Source organism: Phacochoerus africanus, chromosome 1 (assembly GCF_016906955.1).
Source record: "Phacochoerus africanus isolate WHEZ1 chromosome 1, ROS_Pafr_v1, whole genome shotgun sequence".
Classification (NCBI taxonomy): domain Eukaryota; kingdom Metazoa; phylum Chordata; class Mammalia; order Artiodactyla; family Suidae; genus Phacochoerus; species Phacochoerus africanus.
Window position 1 is genome coordinate 53469897 of NC_062544.1, and position 25612 is coordinate 53495508.

The following is a 25612-nucleotide window of genomic DNA, read 5'->3' on the forward strand; positions in this document are numbered from 1 at the left end:
TCAGCATATGGAGGTTCCCAGGCTAGGGGTCAATTCAGAGCTGCAGCTGCCAGCCTACGCTATAGCCACAGCAAAGCCACATCTGAGCCATGTCTGCCACCTACACCACAGCACGGCAACATCGTATCCTTAAGTCCCTGAGCGAGGTCAGAAATTGAACCTCAGTCCTCATGAATACTAGTCAGATTTGCTCCCCCTGAGCCACAATGGGAACTCCTAAAAAGATAATTTTTTGATCTCAGCGGTGGTGACCTTAGTTTCTTGATCTTTGTTATTCTGGATTTTTAAAAATCTTGAAACAAAACAAAACAAAAAATCTTTGAAAAATCTTTAAAAAAGCAATTTCTTTTGTCCTTCTTAAAAATGAATTGTAAAATAGCAAACTTGGAACATTCAGTATTGTTATAAAATGCCCTTTTGCTCTGTGAATAACCTTAATTCTAATTATTAGAAACTCTAGTTATTAGTTAATATTTCCTTTTTCAAATTTCCATATTGAAATTAATTTTAATCTTAAAGTAAAATTATTTCAGCAATTGCAATTCTATCACGATCCTAGGAAGCTAATGACAGCAATAATTAAAAATGGTTACAATTAGCATTTGTATCTATATTTAAAAAGTAATTGACCAAGCAGATGTTGTTATAGATTTTTGTCTTTGATATGATAAATTTTCCACTAATTCTGAAAATCTGGATTTAAGGAACGTGTTTTCAGATTTTTCATAGTTGAGCTGCAATTTGTGAAAGTTCAAGCAGCTGTACTGACAAATCTTTTGTCAATTTGTAACCAAGGCTGTTTTAAGCAAAGTTCTAGAGCTTTATGTTCTGTATTTTATGTTCAGACAAATGTAATTGGATTTCTTTTTTTGTGGGTCCAAAAGTTTGTGTGTGTGTTTGTGTATGTGTATTTATTCTTTTTATTTCTTTTTGATATGTATGTGTATTTGTGTGTGTATGTATTTCTTTTTTATATTGTATATCTGACCTAAGTTGGAGGTAAAGGTGCATTCACCTTTTTTAAATAAAAAAATACTCAGTTTACATTCTTGCTACTTAATTAAAAATTTTTTTCTTTGTCTAGGTTGAAGAAATTGTGGATATTGGATCATTTGCCCCAGAGGACATTCATATTCCTAAGATTTATGTACATCGCCTTATAAAGGGAGAAAAATATGAGAAAAGAATTGAGGTAATTGACTTAGCTTGTTTGTCAGTATTTATGGATCTGACTGTCAGAGAGATGTGTGCCTGGGGCCACTCCAGATGATAAGGAATTAGAACTGAACAGGAAGTCTTGCCTTGAATCTTAATAGGAGCTTCTCATGTGTCCATCTTGAGGGAACACGATCATCTATGTAATTGTCCAGCTCAACAGACTTGTGTTTACAACATGCGTATCACTAAGTTACATGATTCTCTAGGCTGTGTCTTCCAGGCTTTTGTAACTGTCCTAATTTATGATGCATAGATTTGGCTGGCTTCCTTCAGGGGTAGAGAAATATAATCAGGTCTTTGGTAGCTATACTCCTGATGGACTCTTAGTGTTTGAGTGTTTAGAACTGTCTATCTATCTTGAAGTCTATGCGTGTTAGAGAGTATAGAAAGAATATAATTTCCCATGAGTGTTGGGCTCTGGGCAGCTGGTGAGTATTAGACTGTGGCAAGGAGTGGGTTCCAGGAGCACTGGAGGTACTCTGAGAACATGAAGAGCAGCTGGGCCAGAGTTATTGATATCAAGATTCCAAAGTGTCTAAGGATCAGTAGCACGATAGACATGCAGTAAGAAATACCAGGGATTCAAAGACACCTCTTCTAATTGTGGACAAATGGAGAGATGTTCTGAAATCTAAAACTAATGTCAAAAGCCAGGGAGAAAAAATGGGACAGTGGCAAACAGGAGCCAGAGTCTATATCAAGGAGAATTAGTAATGGAAATAGTTTTCTGGGTGGTTTTAGATATTTGTATGATGCCTGTAATGCCATCGTTTATAGCAAATGCCAGTCTAGACTCTGCCGGTGGAAATAGGCAGTTGGCAGCAGCAATACCTGGTAAACACATTCTGACAGCCCTGCAAAAATGGAGTCCGAAGGCCTATTCATTCGTTCTGGTTTAGTCCCTGAACACCTGAGGAGAAGTTAATTGCAGAAATTTTAAGACTAACACTAGTAATACTAAGTGTGGCAGTAAGAGAGGAATTACTTGCTTTGAAGAGACAGAACAAGTATATTTCCCTCTTCAAACAACTGACCTCTTTCACTCACTTTCTTTCTTTTTTTTTTTTTGTCTTTTTGCTATTTCTTGGGCCGCTCCCGCGGCATATGGAGGTTCCCAGGCTAGGGGTTGAATCGGAGCTGTAGCCACCGGCCTACGCCAGAGCCACAGCAACGCGGGATCCGAGCCACGTCTGCAACCTACACCACAGCTCATGGCAACGCCGGATCGTTAACCCACTGAGCAAGGCCAGGGACCGAACCCTCAACCTCATGGTTCCTAGTCGGATTCGTTAACCACTGCGCCACGATGGGAACTCCCCTCACTCACTTTCTAAAGAATCATTTCTGTCATCAAATGTCATCCATATTATTCTTTAAAAAAATGCTCTCTATTATACTGCAGATTTGCCTCATAGTAATGGGGGAGAGTTAATTTTTTTTTTTTCTGGGACAATTTTGTATTTCAGCTGTGATAAAATACAAGGTATACCTCAACCACGAATAATTTATTTCTGTTTATTTTGAAGCGTTTATCAGTCCGGAAAGAGGAAGATGTAAAAACCAAATCTGGTAAACTTGGAGATAATGTAAGAGAACGGATCATCAAGCGGGCGGCTCTTGAATTTGAGGATGGCATGTATGGTATCCTTTATTCTTTCTGTGATTGGGAAAAGATGTAGTACTCGCTTTTTACATCCTCATCAGGTTACTAGGGCTCTTACATAGTGATTCTTTTCTAGACTATTTTAACTTCTAAAACAATTGATCAATTTTTATAAAATGTGGCATATAACCTAATATCAAGATGTATGAAACTAGAATTAAAATCCATTTGCCTTCTTGAAACAAAGTGGTTACCAAGAATTTGCTTAGCTTTTCTCTAAAATACAGTGGATTTCAGTACATTCTGGTATTTGGCTAAAGCTAATTGGGAAAAGAGATTACCCAAGATGAGGGTTTCAAATATCAGAAGTACTAGTTATAACCCATGCTATTTACTTTCTCTGTGTTCTGACATTTACACACTCATTGAAACATAAGACCCAACTTCTTAACAACCTCTTGTTTCCCTTGGCAGAGATCCCGTGAGTGTACCATTATATAGCTGATGTTGTATAACGATATTCAATGAATGGTTCAAATTCTTCATGATTTTTTAAAAATTTTATTTCTGTCTTTTTGTCTTTTCTATGGCATATGGAAGTTCCCAGCCTAGGGGTCCAGTCAGAGCTGCAGCTGCTGGCCTACACCACAGCCACAGCAATGTAGGATCCGAGCTGTGTCTGGAACCTACACCACAGCTCACAGCAATGCTGGATCATTAACCCACTGAGCAAGGCCAGGGATTGAACCCACAACCTCATGGTTCCTAGCCAGATTCGTTAACCACTGAGCCAGGACAGGAACTCCAAATTCTTCTTTAGATATTTTGTTTAAAAAGAGGTAGGTAGAGGTAATTTAGTGCAATTACTATTTTGATTTTGAATGTGTTTAAATAATAGTGCATTCACCATTTTGCTAATTTTCAAGCTGTTTAGCTATATAATACAAATACATTATTTTATTTTTTTGTTTTTTGGCTGTGCTTGTGGCATGTGGAAATTCCCAGGCCAGGGACAGATCACTCACCATAGCAGTGACTCTAGCTGCTGAAGTGACAACACTGGATCTTTAACCTACTGTACCACAAGGGAACTCCCATATAAAGTCAAATAGTGTATAGTAAGATAAATATTTGTCAAATGGTGAATATAGTAAAGCCATACTTAAAGTCCTGGGATAGGAGGTACTAGAAACATGACACATGTCTCATTCTCTGAGCTACCATTAGTCCAAGAATATCATCGTTTGGGCCGATATTGACTGGGAGGACTCTCTTTTTCTACTTTGTTGGGGTTTTTTGGTCTTTTTAGGGCCACACCCATGGCATATGGAGGTTCCCAGGCTAGGGGTCGAATCAGGAACTGTAGCTGCTTGCCACAGCAATTTAGGATCCAAGTCATGTCTGCGACCTAAACCACAGCTCATGGCAGCGCCAGATCCTTTTAACGCACTGAGCGAGTTCAGGGATCGATCCTACCTCCTCATGGATAGTTAGGCTTGTTACCGCTGAGCCACGGTGGGAACTCCCAGACTTACTGTCTTCACAGGAGGTGATCTGGTTCATTGAGTTGTCTTGCTGGCTATACTGGTCTACAGTATGGCTGCATAGACAAACTTTATCTTCTCTGGCCATAAGTCACAAAGAACTTATTATCAGAATCTCATCAGAGCGCCACCATTCTTTGCACTAATTCTGGCAAGGTCTGTGTAGTGCAGTGGTAGTGGACAGCATGCACAGTTGTTCCAGGCAGCGTCAGTATTTCTGATCTGATCAGCCTGCTTATGTTGAGAGGCAATATGGAATCCACATACTGCATACATGTCAGGGCCCTACTTTCATCATCTAAAGAAGATTTAATACCCTCAGCTCTTTGATGCTGTGGCACAGCTTCTTTTTATCTTGTATTCACTGAATCACCTTCCTCTTTGTATCTCGTAAGATTCACTTACCAAGGAATGTTATCACAGTGACCCAAAGGAATCTATACAGACATTTCAGTGTCGTCAAAAAAGTTTTTTGTAATTCAAACAGGGTATCCATTTTTAGAATCATCTTTATTTTCCACTTGGAGTTTTGAGTAGTGAAAAATGTTTTTAAACAAAGGTCAGGCCATGTTACATCAGTCATCAGTCATCAGTCATAATAAGGCATAACACAGTCCAAATTTTCTAAATATGTCTTACAATAAAAATGACCTCTTGGCTAGTCTTCTGAGGCCTCTACTTTGATATCTTTATGGGAAAAGCTGTGATGAATGAAGAGACTTTCTTTTTTTTTTTTGTGAAGAGACTTTCTTTTTGAAAAAAATTATAAAATAGTGCCTTGAAGGTGATGGGAGAATGTAGTCAATGATTCCATTACAAGTAAGTACCTTTCAAGAAGGCTTCTGTTCAGATTTCTACATGTAGAAGATTTATGGCACAATCGCTCCACCTTTTGTATGCTGGACCTTAACATCTTTTTTTTCCCAGCTAATTTGGGCATAGGAATCCCACTTCTGGCCAGCAACTTTATCAGCCCAAATATGACTGTCCACCTGCAAAGTGAAAATGGAATCCTGGGTTTGGTAAGATAGAAATTAAAGTTTTATCAATCCAGTCTTGATGGAGAATGAGATATTTCTTATAGTAACATCTGCTTGTAACTGAGAGTTGTTAGCTTAAAATTCCCAATTTTTTTATTTCTTTTTATGCACATAATAAAATATTTAACTTTTCTCATAAAATGGTGGTACTGGTGAGCATGTTGTACTGTATTTTATGGAGTAGATGGGAGTTTCCAGGCTCTGTGAACTTTCCAACTGCGCCTCCTTTGTCTGTGTATTGGCTTCCACCACCCTTATTGCACCTGCGTCAGAGACCTCACACAGGCCTGTTTAGGTAGCTATTTTTAACCTTTGTGTGATTGAACAAGATAATGCAGGTCATTAACAATTCCGACCTTAAATAACAATCAGTAAAGTTCAGTGTGAGAACCTGAGGAGTACGGTTTCTACTTTAGGAGAGAACATTTTTTAGCGGTGATTAATTCAAAAAGTTCCTCTCATGTAATACCCATTTTGAGGCTGTGTTCTTCAAAAGGGTAGAATTTTTCCATCCTCAAGATGAACCTTTCAGATGAACTCAACATTTTCATAGAATTTGGCCATTCTTTTTATTCAGTATTACACTAAAATTAAGAAATACTTTGGCTTCCTGGATAACATTTTTATTATTAATTATGGCAGAGATTACTTAGGGTTTTCCAATTTATAGTATTCCTAATCTTTTATTACTTCTCAGTAGAGCTTAACTGTTAGCAAAGTACAAATTGTATGTAAAATGCATATTCGGTATTTGAAATGTAAACAATGATCATGAGCATGTAGCTGATACTGACTGACTGAAGCAATAATTGTGACCATTTTGTCATATATCTTTTTTTTTTTTTCCCTTCCTTTTTAGGGCCACACTTGAGGCATATGGTGGTGCTCAGGCTAGGGGTCTAATCAGAGCTACGGCTGCTGGCCTACACCACAGCCACAGCAACGCCAGATCCAAGCTGCATCTCAGCCTACACCACAGCTCACAGCAACACCGGATCCTTAACCCACTGAGCGAGGCCAGGGATCGAACCTGGCAACCTCATGGTTCCTAGTCGGATTTGTTTCCGCTGCGCCATGATGGGAACTCCAATAATTGTGACCATTTTCAAAAACATAAAAATGCTGTGAGTCTGGATGAAAGCAGATTTATGTTGCAGTCAAAGACATTGTTTTTAAGGTACCTTAGAGATTACCTAGAGTGACCCATTTCCTCATTTTGAAGACAAGGGAAATATGTTGATGTGAATTACCTGTGGTCACTCTTTAAAGAAAAACTTACGTAAGTCTAAAACATTTCAGTTTATTTGAAGAATAAATTTTTGGGTGCTGCGAGCCAGAAAACTGAAACTGTGCCTCTCCAGACCCTTTTGGCCGAATAAAGCAGCCGTTTATTCACTGATACTATCAGGAAGATGTGTGAATAACATTGCTGCATAGTAGGTGCTAAATCATTACTTTTTTTACTGGCCTGTATTTCTAATAGCTTATTCTTTCAGTCTGGTAGTTTTTAGAAAATATTTTTCATTTACCCAATCACAGTTATCAGTGTAGAAAAGACTAATGGATGTGAGAAACAGAGCCACAAAAACATCAGGATTATTTTTCAAAGGTTCACCTCAAGTCTTTTGTGATAAATTCCTTGGGTTTTTAGCAAAGTTATTTATATTATGGTTTTAGTGTATGATTCATTGAGAAACTTCTTTTCCTAATTGAACATGTGCTTTATTTGATAGGGTCCATATCCTTTACAAAATGAAGTTGATGCAGATCTAATCAACGCAGGTAAACTCACTCATTATGTGTTTTTCCAGCATTTTATTCATTTCATTCTTTGCCAGATTGGGAGTTGGGCTTGATTCTTTGTCTTTTCCTGGAGAGTGCTCCGCTGTATTTTTTGTGGAGGAGGTGAGAGAAGCCTTCCTAGTGCCCTCTTTGTCCAGCTTGCTTGTCAGAGGGCTCCTCTATTTAGGGTAGACTAAGATAGAGGAGAAATTGGAGGAGGGCATATATATAGTGGCTGGAGCTTTGGTAGGTCAATGAAGTAGTATCGTGACGATACACAGAGAAGGCTCTTAGGTAGGATAACAAGGAATTAAAGCAAGGGACAGTTTACAAGGGTGTGGACAGAACTAAAGGAAACCAGAAAGGATGTATTATCACTTCTAGCCTTCAGGGGCAGCTGTGGGGAAGGGCCACCTAATAGGAACCAGATCTTTGTAGAGGGACACAGCCATCTTATAAAAACCTGGGTGAGGGTGAGGGTGGGGGTCTCCTCTGCTGGGCCTCCCTTTGGCCAATCCCAGGTTAAAGTAGGTCTGCTTTTTCCTGGTGAAAAGGTGGGGAGTGGACCCATAGCAGCCAAAAGCAAGATCCAATGCTGGGGGTTTTGTTGTGGGTGATGCTTAACTGTCCTCTTGATGTCATTGTAATGGGGAGAGTGTCCTTTGGAAATTCAAGGGTGCTTAAGGATGTACTCTGCCACTCAGTGGGACCCAGGGATATGAGTGATCAATACAGTTTCTTCGAAGTAGAGTCTCTAGCCTGTTTTTTCCTTTGTTTCTGCATTTGTATACTTCAAAAGCTATGTTATTAGCTTTTTATTTGACTGGAACACAGAGTCACATGTGGCAGCAGCCTAGAGGAGGAAAAACAGGTCAGACCTTTTGGCTACTGTCACTGCCCATGCTTGAGGCAACACCGCCACTGTGTAGGGGCTAAAGATTATCCTTAGGGTGGGGCTGTCCATAAGAAGCTCATTTTTATATTCTAGCACAGTTTTCCTTACCCTTCTTCTACTCCTAGTCACTCTACCCCCGCAGAAGTATTATTCTTATTTCATGTTCAAAAATAGTACGTGTAAATTTCAGAAGAGAAGCAATAGGAGCTGAACATAAAGGCCAGCTGCCAAATAGAATTGATGTTCGATGCTTAGAAATTTTGGAAGTAAAACAGCTTGGTTGAATAGTTGAATTAGTTAACACGACTAAACTCTGAAAGGCCCACTGTGATAAAGCAGTGACATTTAACCAAGGCTGTAATTTAATTGTACTGTACCCTTTAGCAATGGCTCATTGATCTGTGAAAATATTTGCTGCTTGGTTTAATTAATTTATGATGTTAGTGAGTTATCTGCAAAATGAATAACTCCACTTTCCAAATTTCAGCCTTGAGCTCCTAAAACCCACTTTCCTTGGAAAAGTAGTTAATTTTTTCAGTGACATCATTGGACAGTAGGCATTTCTGATTCCATTGAGCTTAAAAGTAGCTCAGTTCTAATGAAGCTACCAGTCTTAGATTCCAACTTCTGAGATACCATGTATAGTCCTAAACTACTTTGTAAAACAAGATTTTGTTGCTTTTGGGAAGCCAAGCTACAAATGAGTGTCATAATATTCTAACTCTTTCATCAAAATCCTTTTTGGGATTTATGATGCTTTTAATTTGGGAGCTAAGTTAGGGAAGAAATACTTTGAGCTTGAGAACTCAGAATGTAAATTGATGGTTTCCTCAGCTTCCCAAATTTGGAAATTACCTGGAAGGTCAGCCCACTGTGTTAATTTGAAAGGATTTTTTTTTTTTTTTGGTCTTTTTGCCTTTTCTAGGGCCGCTCCCACGGCATGTGGAGGTTCCCAGGCTAGGGGTCTAATTGGCGCTGTAGCCACTGGCCTATACCAGAGCCACAGCAACTCGGGATCCGAGCCATGTCTGCGACCTACACCACAGCTCACGGCAATGCTGGATCCTTAACCCACTGAGCAAGGCCAGGGATTGAACCTGCAACCTCATGGTTCCTGGTCAGATTCACTAACCACTGAGCCACGGTGGGAACTCCTGAAAGGATTTTTAAAATAGAAATCCTTTGGAATGAATATAAAAGATTATGTTTCTGCGCATAATCAGTATATTAAAATTTAAAAATAATGCAACTATCTCTAAGGATCTCTTTTTCTAAATAATAATCTCATGGTTATGTAAAAATGATCACTTGAATAGCATTGCATAGTTTACAGCGTACTTTTTCACGTGTATTACATCGTTTGAAAACTTTTTATACATGTTGGGAAACTGAGGCCCAGAAAAGTGAAGGTCAAGATCACATTGCCAGCGACTGGACTTACACACAGTCTCCTGCTCCCAGACCCTGGCCTCTTTCTCTGCACATTGAGCTATATCTGCTGATAACCTTGCTTTTACGAAGGTGTGGAAGGCAGTACCTAGAACATTTCTGAGACACCTGGAAGCTTTGTAATATCCCAGTGCAATTGGGAAATTTCTCATAAATCTCATGTTAGCTTTCATATTAATGTCTGTCTTGCATTCTTTTCTATTTCTCATTTTTAAAAAATTTTAATATGAAAATAATGTTTTAAATGCCTTAGCTTTGATTAAAACTATGTTGGAAAGAACAACCATGTTAATCTTATGACTTTGAAGCTCCCTGATTCCTGCCATATGCCTCTAGAGCAGTGGTTCTCACTAGGAAAGAGGAATGATTTTGCTCCTCTGGGGACATCTGACAATGTCTGGGGACATTTTCGATTGCCACTGTTACTGGCATTTAGTGGGTAGAGGCCAGGGATGCTGTGAAATATCCTACCATAGCCTGAACAGAGTTATCCAGCCCCAAGCATGAGTAATGCTGGCTCTAGAGGTCTGTATGCCACCTCTGAAGAATCACAGGCCTGCAGACTAAATTACACGTAGTATGGCATTCAAGATCCAATGGCTGCCACTGATCTTTCCAAATTTGTCCTTCACTATGCCTGGCAAGGGCTCCTGGGTCCATGCATACTGAACTGCTTGGTGTGTTTTGATCATGACTCATGCTTTCCTTCCTCCCTGATTTTGCTCTTCCTGTGCCCTTCACTTTTTGTTTTGTTCTATCTCTTCCTTTTTCATTCCCCATCTCTATCCATAATGTCCTGTGGAAATGCATTATACTACCCTTCAAGTCCCTGTTCGTTTGTCCTCTCCAAATCCTTCTGCAGCTCAGAAGTGCCCCTCCTTCAAACCCACAACACCTCTTGTGTCTCATAAGCATACCACATTTTTGTTTTGTAATTATTCATGTGTATTCATCTCTCTGGCTGGATGTTAATGTTCCTTTTTCTTAGAACAGCAGTTCTCAAAGTGTGGTCCCCAGAGCCACAGAATTAGCATCCCCACCACAGGGGACTTGATAGAGATGGAAATTCTCAGGGCCTCCCACATGCCTACTGAATGACAAACTCTGGGAGTTGAGCTCAGCAATCTGTGTTTTTATAAGCCCTCCATGTGATTCTGATGGGTGTTTAAAGTTTGAGAATCCTTTGTTTAGGGTATCTGTCTTTTGTGTGTAACAATGTTCAAGGCACATAGTAGACATTTACTTGAATAACGTGTTAAATCATGAACCACAGGACCAGTAACCATGAAATTGAATAACTCTATTGCCAGTATATTATGAGAGGATCCTTACATATATAGAGCAAAGCAGGAGGAGAGAGAAATCAATTAGGAATAGCCAAATAAAAAAGCCCCCTTTCTTTAAGATATTGATTGTATTATTAATAGTTATTTCTTGACTAAATTTGGACATTGTATTTGAAAAGCATGGATTCAACTTTAGGATATCTATTTTTGTTCAAATAGTGAATGTCAAAAATGCTGAAAACTTACTTTGCTTTCAAAGAATGCATTTATAAGATACCAGACTGTAATAGTAGGGGCCTGATAATAACGTTGTTTCTTAAGAGTTGTTTTCTGGGCTCTTCAGTAAAACCATCCTTATAAATCACATGGGGAGAGCTGAAGCCCTCTGCATTGATCTCAAAGTTCAAAGTTTCCTCTAAAGTGGTAAATAAAACCTTCTTTGGAAGTCATTGTTATTTATCAAATAATTGAGAATTTTGTTTCTCTGCATTTTCAGCCTACAAATTCTTCCTTGCCTTTCCACCTCACAGGATTGGTGAGGAACTGAATTTGCTGAACAGGAAAGTTGTGTTAGAATAAGATTTAGTTATATTATGCTTGTCCTGAAACCTAGAGTTCATAAGCTAAACTCACTGTATAAGCCAACAGTTTGCCCCTGTAGCATTTCCCTAAAAGGGCAGTAGCATTGTTTGGGTTTTTTTTTTTTTTTGGTAACAAGTTTGAGTGACAGTAATAAAAACTAATGTGTACAGAGCCCTTTCTCTGTGCCAGGTGCTAGAGTTTACATGCATTATTTCATTTAATCCACCAAATCTTTTTTTTTTTTTTTTTTTGTCTTTTGTCTTTTGTTGTTGTTGCTATTTCTTGGGCCGCTCCCGCGGCATATGGAGGTTCCCAGGCTAGGGGTTGAATCGGAGCTGTAGCCTACGCCAGAGCCACAGCAACGCGGGATCCGAGCCACGTCTGCGACCTACACCACAGCTCACGGCAACGCTGGATCGTCAACCCACTGAGCAAGGGCAGGGATCGAACCCGCAACCTCATGGTTCCTAGTTGGATTCATTAACCACTGCGCCACGACGGGAACTCCAAATCCACCAAATCTTAAGTGCTGTCTAAAAGCCTGCCCTCACTAACCGTACCAGAAAGTACTATCCAAAGCTTTTCAGCTTTATGGTACCTTATAAGATGCGAAAATGTCTCCCTTGTTTAGAATCATACTTTTTTGGACAATAAATAATTCGGCATAATTTAAAAAGTATTACTCTTTCTTTATACTTGAGCTCAAATGGAGGGGGATATTGGTGGGAAAGTTAGCTTGTAGGTAAGAGTTGAGAAGTTGAGGCAGGTACAGTAGTTGTTGCACAGCTGGGCATGGTCAGATCACTCTGGTCCTGTTGTGTCCAAGAGCTTTTCTCTATTCCAATCTTGGGATCACTTCTCCTTTGCCTTCTTTTGTCTGCCCTATTACACTGGGGCAGTGGCATGAGATGACCTCAGCCAGTTGACTTACCTTTGGCAAAGGTGTGTGAGCATGCTTCTGTTAAGACCAGAAACCTCTCCTAAGCACCTGAAGCTCCTGAACAGACAGGAAATGGGTCATAAGAAGAAAGCAGGTGAGGTGATATTATTGGTTATGTGAGGACTAGATGACCTGGAAGAACTTTTCCTGCTCTGAACTTTTATTATGAGATGTAAGTTTGGGGAGAGGTCCTTTCAAGAGGACCCTTTGTGGTTTTAATAGAAACTGGAGGAGCAAGAGTGGAAAGATTAGGCAGAAGGAGAGATTGAAATGAGATTTGGGCTCAACGACATTAAGGAATTAGGTGGGGGCATCTCTTTCTAGATTATTCATTGATTTTTTTTTTTTTTTTTGCTTTTTAGGGCCAGACCCACGGCATATGGAGGCTCCCAGGCTAGGGGTCAAATCAGAGCTATAAGCCGCCAGCCTATGCCACGGCCACAGCAACACAGGCTCTGAGCCGCATCTGCGACCTACACCACAGCTCAGCAAGGCCAGGGATCAAACCCGCAACCTCATAGTTCCTAGACGGATTCGTTTCTGCCGTGCCATGATGGGGAGTCTTGATTATTCATTGATTTTTATGAAATATCTGAGGGCATCTCTTGTGTCATTCCCTTCAAAGTTGTACTTCTTCATGTCTATTCCTTAATATCTTTGCTGTAGTGACTTAGAGTAGCACTGGATTCTGACAGATGGACCCTGGGAATCCCTTTCCTGCTTCTTCCTATTAAAATTTAACAGGGCCTATGAAGGGACCAGGTCTGGTGGGAGATGGGAAGGTTATATAATAATAGGCAATAGAGGAGTCTATTGTCTGTAGAGAATTTCAAAACAATAATAAAATTAAAATGGTCTGCTTTTTATTATCACCATGCAAGGACAAATCTGAACAAATGTTAGTGACAAAATGCTCCTCTTCATAGGTGGGCAGTTTTCATCGTGTTCCCCTGTTGCTGTTGCATTTTGGTTAAGGGAGCCCTAGTTCTTTAGAAAACAGAAGGTATAAACTTCTCTCTCCACCATGATTTCCACTCCTAGAAGTATAATTACCTTCTCCCCCCCACCCCCGCTTCTTTCTTGTGTGTGTGTGTGTGTTTTTAGGCAAGGAAACAGTTACTGTTCTTCCAGGAGCCTCTTACTTCTCCAGCGATGAATCATTTGCAATGATTAGAGGGTATGTAATAACGGAGCCCCTCTTGTTTCACATGGTGTGGAATGAGCTGAGTCATCCCCTTAGTCTTTTAGCAAGACTCTGAAACATAACCACATCTCCCGGCCAGGAAATGATCATGGGCTTGTTTGGATGCACCAAGATGTGAAATTATCCACATTGAATGTTGGGAATTGGAACATCCAGCCTGCTATTATTAAAAGAACCCTCCAAATGGGCTATGTAGCCGTGTGCCAGCTAAACTGAAGTAAACATTTTTAAGGCTCTTTCTGAGGATCTTTATATTTTCCACAAACTGTGTTTTCATTTTCTAGCTAGTGTTTGCCTTCAAATCAAACCACACTCTCCTTCACAGAAAGAAACAAACTCACTGTGTATACCTGTTTTCAGCTGTATTTTGGAGAAACTATAGACCATGTTTTTGGGGTTTTTTTTTTTTTTTTTTAATTTAAACCCTTAATGGTTATTTCTCTACATTAACTTAAGCCAATCTATTTGGAAATCAAGTGTTGGGTGGGGGAGAGCAAATGTATTTTGCAGGGATTAGAATTATTTTAATTGCTTGTAATTTCAGGCAAATGGTACATAAAGCTTGTGAAGTTTGCTTTATATTTCCTCATTCTCTTTCTCAGGGGACATGTCAATCTAACAATGCTAGGAGCCATGCAGGTTTCCAAATATGGTGACCTGGCTAACTGGATGATACCTGTAAGTAGACATGTTTTCTTCTGAATTTTGCCTGGGTCAGAATAATTATTTTTGAAGAATTAAGGAAACTTATAATATCGCTATGGGTGCAGATATAAGTGTTATTTCAATATGTATTTTTCATTTCAGTTAAATCTTAATAAATCAACCATTAAAAACTATTCAGCATTGCCAGTTTACTCTGTAGTTGAGCCTAAAAATAGGCAAAGTCAAGGCCAAAGCATAGAGAAACAGAGAAAAAAAAGGAAGACTAAAAAATAGGTAATTATACTCTGATAAAAGTAAGAAATACAAATTTTTTTATATCTTAAGTTTTTTATTTAATGATTTTTATTTTTGTCCATTGTAGCTGGTTTACAGTATTCTGTCAATTTGCTACTGTATAGCAAGGTGACCCAGTCACACATACACGTTCCTTTTTCTCACATTGTCATGCTCCATTATAAGTGACTAGATATAGTTCCCAGTGCAATACAGCAGGATCTCATTGCTTATCCATTCCAAAGGCAATAGTTTGCATCTATTAACCCCAAGCTCCCCAACCACCCCACTCCCTCCTCCTCCCCCTTGGCAACCACAAGTCTGTTCTCCATGATCATGATTTTCTTTTCTGTGGAAAGGTTCATTTGTGCCATATATTAGATTCCAGATATAAGTGTTATCATATGGCATTTGTCTTTCTCTTTCTGACTTACTTCACTCAGGATGAGAGTCTCTAATTCCATCCATGTTGCTGTAAATGGCATTCTTTTGTTCTTTTTTATGGCTGCATAGTATATATCTAAGTTTTTATAGCTAGAAAGAACAATTAGTACATTCATTAATTTTATGTTCCATTATTTTCTTATAGGGATTAAAATCCTTTCTTGACAGTCATGTGACCCCCATAAGTAATCAATCACATTGTCATCTGTTATAGAATATAAAACCTATGATGTTTAACCATTCATGTGAAATGCAAACAGTTTTCATTTACTAATGACATAAATCAAGGAAGAAACCTCTTAAAAGTAGCTTCGGGAAAAGGATTATAATCAGTTGATTTATGAGTGTGTTTCTTTGTATTCCAAATTAGTGTTTTCTGATATGTGTATGAAACAACAGTGAATGCATGTCCGTGATTATGAGCTCATTTTGGCTGGTAGTTCAGGTTATTATTTTTATGTGTATGTTTAAGGATTTCTGTATGTTTCTCTGTGGCATCAGCTAAAAGGAATTGGTTTAAGTAACTGGTGTTCTTTGATGAGAAGCTTTTTTGGAATTTCTTAGATTTTTCTCTATTCATTTTTTGAGGAAAGTGGAGGGAGTTTTTAATAAATTTTGATGCCTTGGTCCCACCCTCAGAGTTTCCAATTTAATTAATCTGAGATGTAGGTTGGGCATTGGGCATTTTATTTTTTTATTTTATTTATTTATTTATTTATTTTTGTCTTTTTGCCATTTCTTGGGCCGCTCCCGCGGCATATGGGAGATTCCCAGGCTAGGGGTCTAATGGGCTGTAGCTGCCAGCCTACGCCAGAGTCACAGCAATGCTGGATCTGAGCCGCGTCTGCGACCTACACCACAGCTCACGGCAACGCCAGATCCTTAACCTATTGAGCAAGGCCAGGGATCACACCCTCAACCTCATGGTTCCTAGTCGGATTCGTTAACCACTGGGCCACAACGGGAATTCCCTGGCATTGGGCATTTTAAAAGCAGTCCTGGTGATTATAATATGGAACCAAGTTTGAGTGCATAAAAAAAAATCAATAATAAATATCAATAATATTAAAAATGTAAGGGGTAAATATCATTGACCCCAATAGTAAAAACTCTTAGCAAATTATACCGTTTTAGTTTAAAACAGTCCATCATTCTAGGAGTTCCTGTTGTGGCTCATCAGTAACGAACCTGACTAGTATCCATAAAGACATGGTTTCTATCCCTGACCTCACTCAGTAGATTAAGAATCTGGCATTGCTATGGTCTGTGGTCACAGATGTGGCTCGGATCTGGTGTTGCTGTGGCTGGAAACTTCCATATGCCGCCAGTGCAGCCCTTAAAAAAAAAAAAGACAAAAAATTAAGATGTCCATCATTCTAAATCAGCCATAGCTGTAAGAAGTTGGCAGCTTTTGAAAGCTTCAGGGAAATCAGAGAGGGTCTCCTGAGAACTATACAGTAAGTCACATTGATACTTTATGGGAATTCTTATTTGTGTAGAAAGCTAGGGAGTAGTAGGAACATAGAAAAACAAGCCTGAATTTTAGCCCTGACTCTACCCATAATCAAGGTGTGACCTTGAACATGTCATTTATGCTCTTTGGGTTAAGCATCTCCTCTATAAAGTGAGTATTTAAGGAGTTCCCCATGGTACAGGGGTTAAAGATCAGGTGTTATCACTGTTATCATCGCAGGTTGGCTCAGGTTGCTGCTGTGGTACAAATTTGATCCCTGGCTTGGGAACTTCCACATGTCATGGGTGCAGCTGGAAAAAAAAAAAAAAAGAAAAGAAGATATGAGACTAGATCATTTCAAGGGTCCTATCTGACTTTCATAGCTTAGTGGTTAAGAGCCAGAGAGACCTGGGTCGAAATCCAATTTTTGTCACTTACCAGCAGTGTAACTTGAGGCAGTTACTTAATTTTATTCATCTGTAAAATAGGAAAGATGCACTGGTAACAATTTTATCGGACTATGTAATGAAAGAAATGATATAGTGCATACAAAGTACATATCCCAGAGCTGGACACACAGTACATGTTGCTAAATGAGTAATTATGATTTGATAAGAAGGAAAAGTTGGGGGTGCCTGGCAGGGGAAGGGACTAGGACTGTGAACAGAAACCATAGAATTTTATTTTTAGATAGTGTCTCTTGCTCTGGACTATTCGTGAGTTTAGAAATCAGTTTACACAGTAGTTCTAGGTTTGGAGCACAAACATGTTCAACACATTTTTTGCCTTTAGGGAACTTGGGCATCTTTAGTAAGTTAGCATAACATTTGTTTTTATTATGGTTTAGCAGCACATAGGGATGCTGGAAGCTCTCATAGTGAGAATACGCATTCTGTAGTTGGCATTGGTAGGAAAGATTTTCCAGCATGTATCACAATTTTACATATCCCATGGAGAGTCCTGTGAATGATTCAAACATCAGTGTCTATTACGTTATGGTTTTCTTTCTTTCTTTTTTTTTTATTACCCAAATGAACTTATCATATCTGTAGTTGTACAATGATTATCACAATTCAATTTCACAGGATTTCCATCCCATAACCCAAGCACATTTCCCCCCCCCCCCCCCCCCATTATGGTTTTCTTAATGCAGTTTGGAGCTTAGTAAGTTTCCAAAGGAGTGGATCTAGTGGGGCAGTGATAGGGAGCTCGGGAGTTCTAAAGGAACATGGAGAAAAGTTAAAAGTGCTCTCGTGTCTGGTTTCACTCTTCTGGTCAGGGAAGTTGGTGCTGTCGTTTCTGAATGGGCATTTCTTTTGTTCTTTTAGTAACTGATAATCACTTCTTGGATTCTTTATATGTGGTATATGGTATATATTTTGATTCTTTTGAATGCAGACTAGATTAAAAGTCAAGACCATAAACTTCGGTTTGGAAGAGATTTGGTTTGAATTTCACCTCTACCCCTTACAAAGTACACAATCTGTGGTATGTGTTTTTGTTAGGATTAAATGAGAAGAAAGTGAAAAGGGAAGACTAAAAGCACTCCATAAATAGTAGCTATTATTTTTATCTTCTTCAATATGCTATTCCTTAGCATTAAAGAGGGAATATTTGTCTTAAAAGACACTGGCATATTAAGCTTTTTTTGACAATAGCTAGTACAGCCTGCCTATCCAAAGTTCATATTCAAGTACCAAATCTGAGAACACATTTCTTATTCTTATTGGTTAAGGATAAGATATATCCTAGCTTCCTTATACAGTTTCAGTGAGCAATCTCTTTCTATTTGCCCCAAAGATTTATGTTGATGTATAAAATTTAGATATATTTTTATTGCAAGATATGGCAGTCAAGGAGCTGAAAAGTTCAGCTTTATTATATCATTTTTCATTAACTTTTATCTTTTTACTGAGTTTAATAATCTTTCAGTGGTTGTAAAGCCTTGAGTTTCTCTGCATCCTGGCACCTCCATCTATCATAACAATGTCAGATTATAATAAACATTAAGATTTTAAGGCAGGCAAATGGTGTGGATGTTATTTGTCTTATCCTTTAATAGCTTCTTAGTATGCCACATGGGTCCCATTTTCACAGATTTTTGAAAATTCTGCCCTAAGCATCCAAAGAGAGAAAGTATAACAAAACAGTGGTTGGCTTCTTCGAGTTCCCTGATTATCACAATGATGGTAAAACCCCAGGCAAGCTGCAGAAATGTAGGAAAATATGCAATCCGTTGACTCTCCATTCAGAACTGCTCTGGCTCTCCTAATGCCTATTTTTGGGAAACAGCTGCCATAGATGATTGACTCGTGAAGAGAAGAGATGTGTATGATCAGCTATGGGAGCTGGTTATTAAAAGCATGCAACAGCTGCCTGCTGGACAAGGTTGACGTAAATGAGCAACACAACAGCCGAGAGCCTGCTCCTATGTGGGGAGAATTAAAATGAAGGATGCTTTTTTTCTTTTCTTATAATTTTATTTGAGTATAGTTGACTTACAATGTTGTGTTAGTTTTAGGTGTACAGCAAAGTGAATCAGTTATGCATATGCATATACACATTCTTTTTCAGATTCTTTCTTCATATAGGTTATTATACAGTATTGAGTATTTTCCTATGCTGTATAGTAGGTCCTTGAAGCTTAACTATTTTAAATATAGTGTGGTGGAGTTCCTGGTCGTGGCGCAGTGGTTAACGAATCCGACTAGGAACCATGAGGTTGCAGGTTCGGTCCCTGCCCTTGCTCAGTGGGTTAACCATCCGGCGTTGCTGTGAGCTGTGGTGTAGGTTGCAGACACGGCTCAGATCCCGCGTTGCTGTGGCTCTGGCGTAGGCCAGCGGCTACAGCTCCAATCAGACCCCTAGCCTGGGAACCTCCATATGCCGTGGGAGCGGCCCAAGAAATGGCAAAAAGACCAAATAAATAAATAAATAAATATAGTGTGGTGTATATGTTAATTACAAACTCCTAATTTATCCCTTCTTGCAACATTACACCTTTGGTAAGTTTGGTTTTGAAATCTTTGAGTCTGTTTCTGTTTTGTGAATAAATTCTTTGTATCATTTTATTAGATTCTATAAGTGATCCCATATATTTGCCTTTCTCTGTCTGACTTGCTTCACTTAGTATGATAATTTCTAGGTCCATCCATGTTGCTGCAAATGGCATTATTGCATTCTTTTTAATAGTTGAGTAATATTCCATTATATATATGTACCACATATTCTTTAATCCATTCCTCTGCTGATAGACATGAAATGGGGGAATCTTAAGGCAAAGAATAGGATGTTTAGGTGTTTGTTTTTACTTTGTATTTTTCATTTCTTTGTGCATCTCAGAAGATTAAGTACAAATCAGTGTTATATTCATGTATGCTATATGTAGAAGTGCATAAAATTGATTTGGTTTTCTAGATATGTCTGTTTTAAATAAGCCAACTTTCTAGTTTTCCTACTTGTACAGCTAGGGGATTTTGTTTTCAAGATTTAATCTAGTGCATCGGTTGTAGTCTAAATGTTAAGTTGTTAGCTACAGATAAAGAAATATAAAGATGGAGTTCCCGTCGTAGCACAGTGGTTAACGAATCCGACTAGGAACCATGAGGTTGCGGGTTCAGTCCCTGCCCTTGCTCAGTGGGTTGACGATCTGGTGTTGCCGTGAGCTGTGGTGTAGGTTGCAGACGCGGCTCGGATCCCGCGTTGCTGTGGCTCTGGCGTAGGCCGGTGGCTACAGCTCCGATTCAACCCCTAGCCTGGGAACCTCCATATGCCGCGGGAGCGGCCCAAGAAATAGCAAAAAGACAAAAAAAAAATATATGTATATATATAAAGATTATGGTATTCACAAAGATACAAATATAGAGATATTTTAACGTATTGGTGTCTTGTCCATTTGGCCCCAAGGCTCAGGTAATTATAAACCATGGGTAAGGGAAAAGGACAGTGGAAAATATGTATGCTTTTACAATTATTCAGTAGTACTCTTGCTCTACCAGTGTAATATAATGGAAAATGTACAGAACTTTGGAATTAGATATACCTGTGCTTACATACTGGTTCTGTCACTTATTGGTGGTGTGGCAATTTATTTCACCTTAGAATACTTATTAGTGAAATGATAATATTTAACTCGTGTACTTACTGTGGGGATTAAATTAGCTCATTTATTTAAAAAAATATTTTTTAGGCATTTATTAAGGACCATGCACTTGCTCTAGTCTTTTGAAGATAAAGCAGTTACTGAAACAGATGAAATTCTCTGTATTTATAGAGGTAGCAGAGATTTTCTAGCAGAGACCAGCAGATATGCCCATGTGCCAAATCTGGCCTATTGCCTGTTTTTGTAAAGTTTTATTATAACATAGCTGCATCCATGCATTTATATATTACCTGTGGCTGGTTTTGTGTTGTAACAGCAGAGCTGAGTAGTTGCAACAGAGACTATGGCCAACCAAGCCGAAAATAATTGCCATTTAGCTCTTTATAGAAAAGTTTGACAATTCCTGAAAACTTTGAAACTTTTGGATCATTGATTTGAAACCTTTATTCTTTTCTAATATAAGCATGTAATGCTACAAATTTCTAAGTACTGTATTAGTGACATCCTACAAATTTTTTGTTTCACTATCTTTCTCTTGGGAGTGTTTTCTAATCTCGCTTGTGATTTCTTTTCCCATGACCTTTTGGTTATTTAGATGTATATCATTTAACTTCCAAATATTGGGTGATTTTCCATAAAATTTTATATTCATTTCTATTTTAATTCTCTTGAAGTCAGAAGATAAACCTTAAATCTTTTTAAGTTTAAGAGGTATTTACAGCCTAGAATATAATCTATCTTTGTGACTGTTTCATCTGCACTTGAAAAGAATGTGTATTCTGCTCTTGGTGGCTAGAGTGTTCTATAATTGTCAATTAGGTCAAGTACATAGATGGTGTTGTTCAAGTCTTCTGTGTCCTATCAATTACTAAGAGAGGAGCATTGAAATCATCAGCTATAATTGTGCATTTATCTATTTCTCCTTTTAGTTGTATCATTTTTTGCTTATATGTTAGAGCTCCATTACTAACTGTACTGGTACATATTTAAGATTATCTTCTCTTGGAGTTCCTGTCATGGCACAGTGGAAACGAATCCGACTAGGAACCATGAGGTTATGGATTCAATTCCTGGCCTTGCTCAGTGGATTAAGGATCTGGCATTAAGGATCCATGAGCTGTGGTGTAGGTCGCAGACGAGGCTCGGATCTGGTGTTGCTATGGCTGTGCTGTAGGCCAGCGGCTGTAGCTCCAATTAGATCCCTAACCTGGGAACCTTCATATGTCGTGGGTGCGGCTCTAAAAAGCAAAAAAAAAAAAGAAAGATTATCTTCTCTTAAAGAAATTATTTCTTTTAAAAATCATATCTGTCTTTATTTATGAGAATATTCCTCATTCTAAAGTCTAATATTAATATAGTCACTCTGTATGGTATATCTTTATCTATTCTTCTACCTGTAGTCTATCAGCATCTTTAAGTGAATTTTTGTGGTTAATATATAGTTAGGTTTTCTTTTTTTCTTTTTCTTTCTTTTTTTTTTTTTTGGCCTTTTCTAGAGCCGATCCCACTGCATATGGAGGTTCCCAGGCTAGGAGTCCAATCGGAGCTATAGCCACTGGCCTACAACAGAGCCACAGCAACTCGGGATACAAGCCGCGTCTGAGACCTATACCACAGCTCACGGCAACACAGGATCCTTAACCCACTGAGCAAGGCCAGGGATCAGACCTGCAACCTCATGGTTCCTAGTCACATTCATTAACCACTGTGCCACGACGGTGTCTCCATGCTCTGTGGTCCTTTCAGATGTTGAAAGCTGATCCCTTTCTCTGTGTGTATGTGTGGAGGGTCATTGGATACCTTCTACCAGTCTCCTTTTGCAGTGTCTGCCTTGATGTATGATGTCTGGATCGCTTTTGTGTAGTCCACCTCACACGGAGATTCTCACTGATAGGACCCCCTCTTCCTTCCATAGCATCTTGTTGACAAAATACTAAAGCATCATGTCCCTCTCCCACATGGCCTACATCTGGGAAGCACCTGCACATTTCTTGTCCCACCTTTAGTCATGGTGTAGTTACTTCCACAGCAAGTCATTTCAGCTTTCACAGGTAGAAGTCAGACGTGCCATTCTCTAGTTGCATCGAGTCAGCTCTTCTCTAGAGGCTAGGAGGCTCTCCTGTTGTCATCCAGGAGACAGCATGTCGATTGAGGTATAGGCATTCACTTACCCCTCTTTTTGGTTATTGGGATGGAGAGGGGAGGATCACAGCCCACTTTTCTCCCAACTCCTTCATACAAAATCCTCTGCTAGGGTCCATACTGTCCTCCTGAATCTTGCCAAAGGATCCAAGAGTCTTAAAGCTTGTTTTTGATGTTTTCTCTGAAAATTCTGTTTGAGCATCTATCTCACATACTGGTATCTCATGGTTGTCATATGTGAACATTAGTCAAAATTGGACATAAACGTTTACTGCTGTTTTGACTGATGGGCTGGCTATTTCCTTGCTGCCATTATTTCTTCCTTGCAAGCTCATATTCACTAAGCCTCTGGACATGTAGGGGTGTCTTCTTCTATCTATGGTTCCTGTACATCAGGGAAATCCCCCCCCCTCCCCCCGCAAGTCTATTCTCTTTTCTGAACAGAACAGAAGACCACGGAAGAACCTTGCCAAGCCCTATTCATTCTACCAGGGAATAAAAACTACACTCACCCAGTGGATAGACCTTTATTTCCTGTGCCAATTATAGACACATTTGATACTTGCAGAATTTCTGAGAGCAAAGAATGGTTTCTTTTTGTACTGCAATTTGCAAATGAACATACATTTTAAAAAAAGACAACCTGTACTAGTGAAATTTATGAATTTTGGGTGTTATTGGGAACATAAGCTGTTTATTATTGTTCTTTACTTGGAAACTACATTTGGTTATCCAAAAATATTTTCATACATGATTGTCTGGAAAACATTATGTTGAAAATTATCCTTAGTTTTATTATTTACACCTAATTTTTTCAGACTCAAAGTGTATTTCTTGACTAACATTGATATATTAGTTGTATAAGGAAGATTTCTCTTACTTGGAGGGTCCTATTGCTGATTAAAACCCGTGATTAAGGTTTAAAAGCCACAGCTAAATTATAAATCTAAGAAGTTTACAAGAAGGAAATTAACAGCTCTTAAGTATATGCCATTGGCCATACAATTATGCTCCTTTGTCATTTAACCCTCCTAACTCTGTGAGTTAAATATAGCAATCCCTGTTATTATAGATGAAGAGGCTCAGATCAAGGGAGTTAACATCAAGTTAACAATCAAGTTTACATATGTAGCAAGTTATGAAATGAGGATTTGATCACAGTATCCTTTGCATTTATGGACTTTGCACTCTGCTACAAGGTTCTTTTGGGGTGTATTTAACTAATGCTTGTTGTGATGGAAGCAAAACTACCTGCAAAATAAATAGATATCTTTACAGCATTTCTGTAAACTTGATGAAGTTTGTTTCACTGTATGGAATAGAGTCTATTGCAGTTGGATGGATACATTCTGTAGGTGTAATGCTAGTTCACGCTGGAGGTTTTGGAAGGCTCTGGGTTGACCATTTGCTGGTTCTTTCTTCTGTCTCATTATCTTTTTAAGCCTTCACTCAAATTCTAAACTCTCCACATGCTGCATAAGGACATGTAATTAACGTAAATCTCATGTATGAAGTATTCTGTTTTATCTATCCATTTTGTTTTTTATAATATACCAATTAAAGAGTTCTTTGGAATAATTCATGTCCTCTACTAGGATTTTTATAATTTAACTTTCAATATTTCTTAAATTGGAAATATTGAGACATTACTGTAGAAATATGGGCATCAGTGTGAAGAAGAATCCTAAATAGAGGCTTAAAAAAGAATAAGTTAAGATCAGAAAGGAACAATCGCAAATTCATTAGCAAGTCAGCTCATTCAGCCTAGATGCCCACCAGTATTAATCTTTTAGGAAAGGAAAGGGACATGAGAATGTGAAATTGACTTTTCTCTTTGGACTATCTCAATTTTCAGTGATCTTAAAGAAATTTTGTCTTTTGATTGCTGAGTCTGGTTTTGCTCTGGAGGAAAGGAAATATTTTCCTCCTTGCTGTGTTGCATATGATATGTTCGTGAACACCTGCTTAGTTCTAAGAACTTTGTTCACTGAAACTCATATGTATTCAAGCTAGTGACTGAGAGGAAGGTGAGCTAGACATCTGATTGATTCCAAGCCATGATGCTCCTTGGCCTTCTAGCAGCTCTGTAAGTATTTGGTCATATACTTTCCATCCCCTCTGGTGTTGGAAGACAGGCTTCTATGCATGAAATGGGAGTTTGGTCATTTTTATTAAATCAGCCTCTCTCCTTTCTCTTCTTTATAGAGAGAATGAGCAATGAGTGAGTTTGATATTTTCAATTATTATCCCTTTGGCTAATGATGTATTTGTATGACCACAGCAGCCCCTTCTTATTAAAGAGCCCACTTAAAAGAAGGGAAGGAAACATTAGAAATGATAGATGAGGTCTCCTAGAAACCCGTTATTAGTAATTTCATAAATAATGGTGCTTCTGATATGACTTAGCAGGGAATCAAGCCAAACGGCTGAAGACAGTGTGACCCTGCAGCTAAAGGCTAATGAATCCTAAAGACTAAATGTTATTAAATGACTGAATTTAGCATTTCCAGTTGGTGAAAGGTTTATTTCTTACTTTACTCCTTTGGTATAGAGATAATTTTTGATCAGCACTTTATTGTCATACAAAGTTTTATTAGAGGAAATGTCAAAGATGTACAAAAACAGAATAGTAAAATGCACTTATCCAGCTTAGTGGTTATCCATTCATGGATAGTCTTGTTTCATCTGTACTGTTACTCGCTTTCCCCTTCCCCAGATTATTTTGAGGCAGATCCCACACATCGTATCATTCTGTCCACAAATATTTTAACATTATCTCTGAAAGATAAGGATTCTTTTTTTAAACCACAATTCTGTTATTCCAATAACAGTAAGGAATCAAGGATACAAGCCTTTACTATCCACCTGTAGAACACCCTCCTTTTACTGATAGGAAATAAATGAAGTAACTTGACCCAAGTCACAAAGCCAGTTAGTAGCTAAGCCAATGCTGGAATTCATCACTCCTGCCTTGAGCCTTATGGCGATA

General features: G+C 38.6%; 1 protein-coding gene across 3 annotated transcripts in view; it reads left to right on the plus strand.

Moving 5' to 3' along the window:
• Nucleotides 1-25612, plus strand: part of OXCT1 (3-oxoacid CoA-transferase 1) — a 154580-nt gene that overhangs the window by 68482 nt on the left and 60486 nt on the right. For all 3 annotated transcript variants that reach the window (XM_047766433.1, XM_047766441.1, XM_047766450.1), the window contains exons 8-13: nucleotides 1085-1192; nucleotides 2745-2859; nucleotides 5293-5387; nucleotides 7139-7187; nucleotides 13444-13516; nucleotides 14146-14221. In XM_047766433.1, the coding sequence (XP_047622389.1) occupies nucleotides 1085-1192; nucleotides 2745-2859; nucleotides 5293-5387; nucleotides 7139-7187; nucleotides 13444-13516; nucleotides 14146-14221 (516 nt within the window). The remainder of the gene's footprint in view (nucleotides 1-1084; nucleotides 1193-2744; nucleotides 2860-5292; nucleotides 5388-7138; nucleotides 7188-13443; nucleotides 13517-14145; nucleotides 14222-25612) is intronic.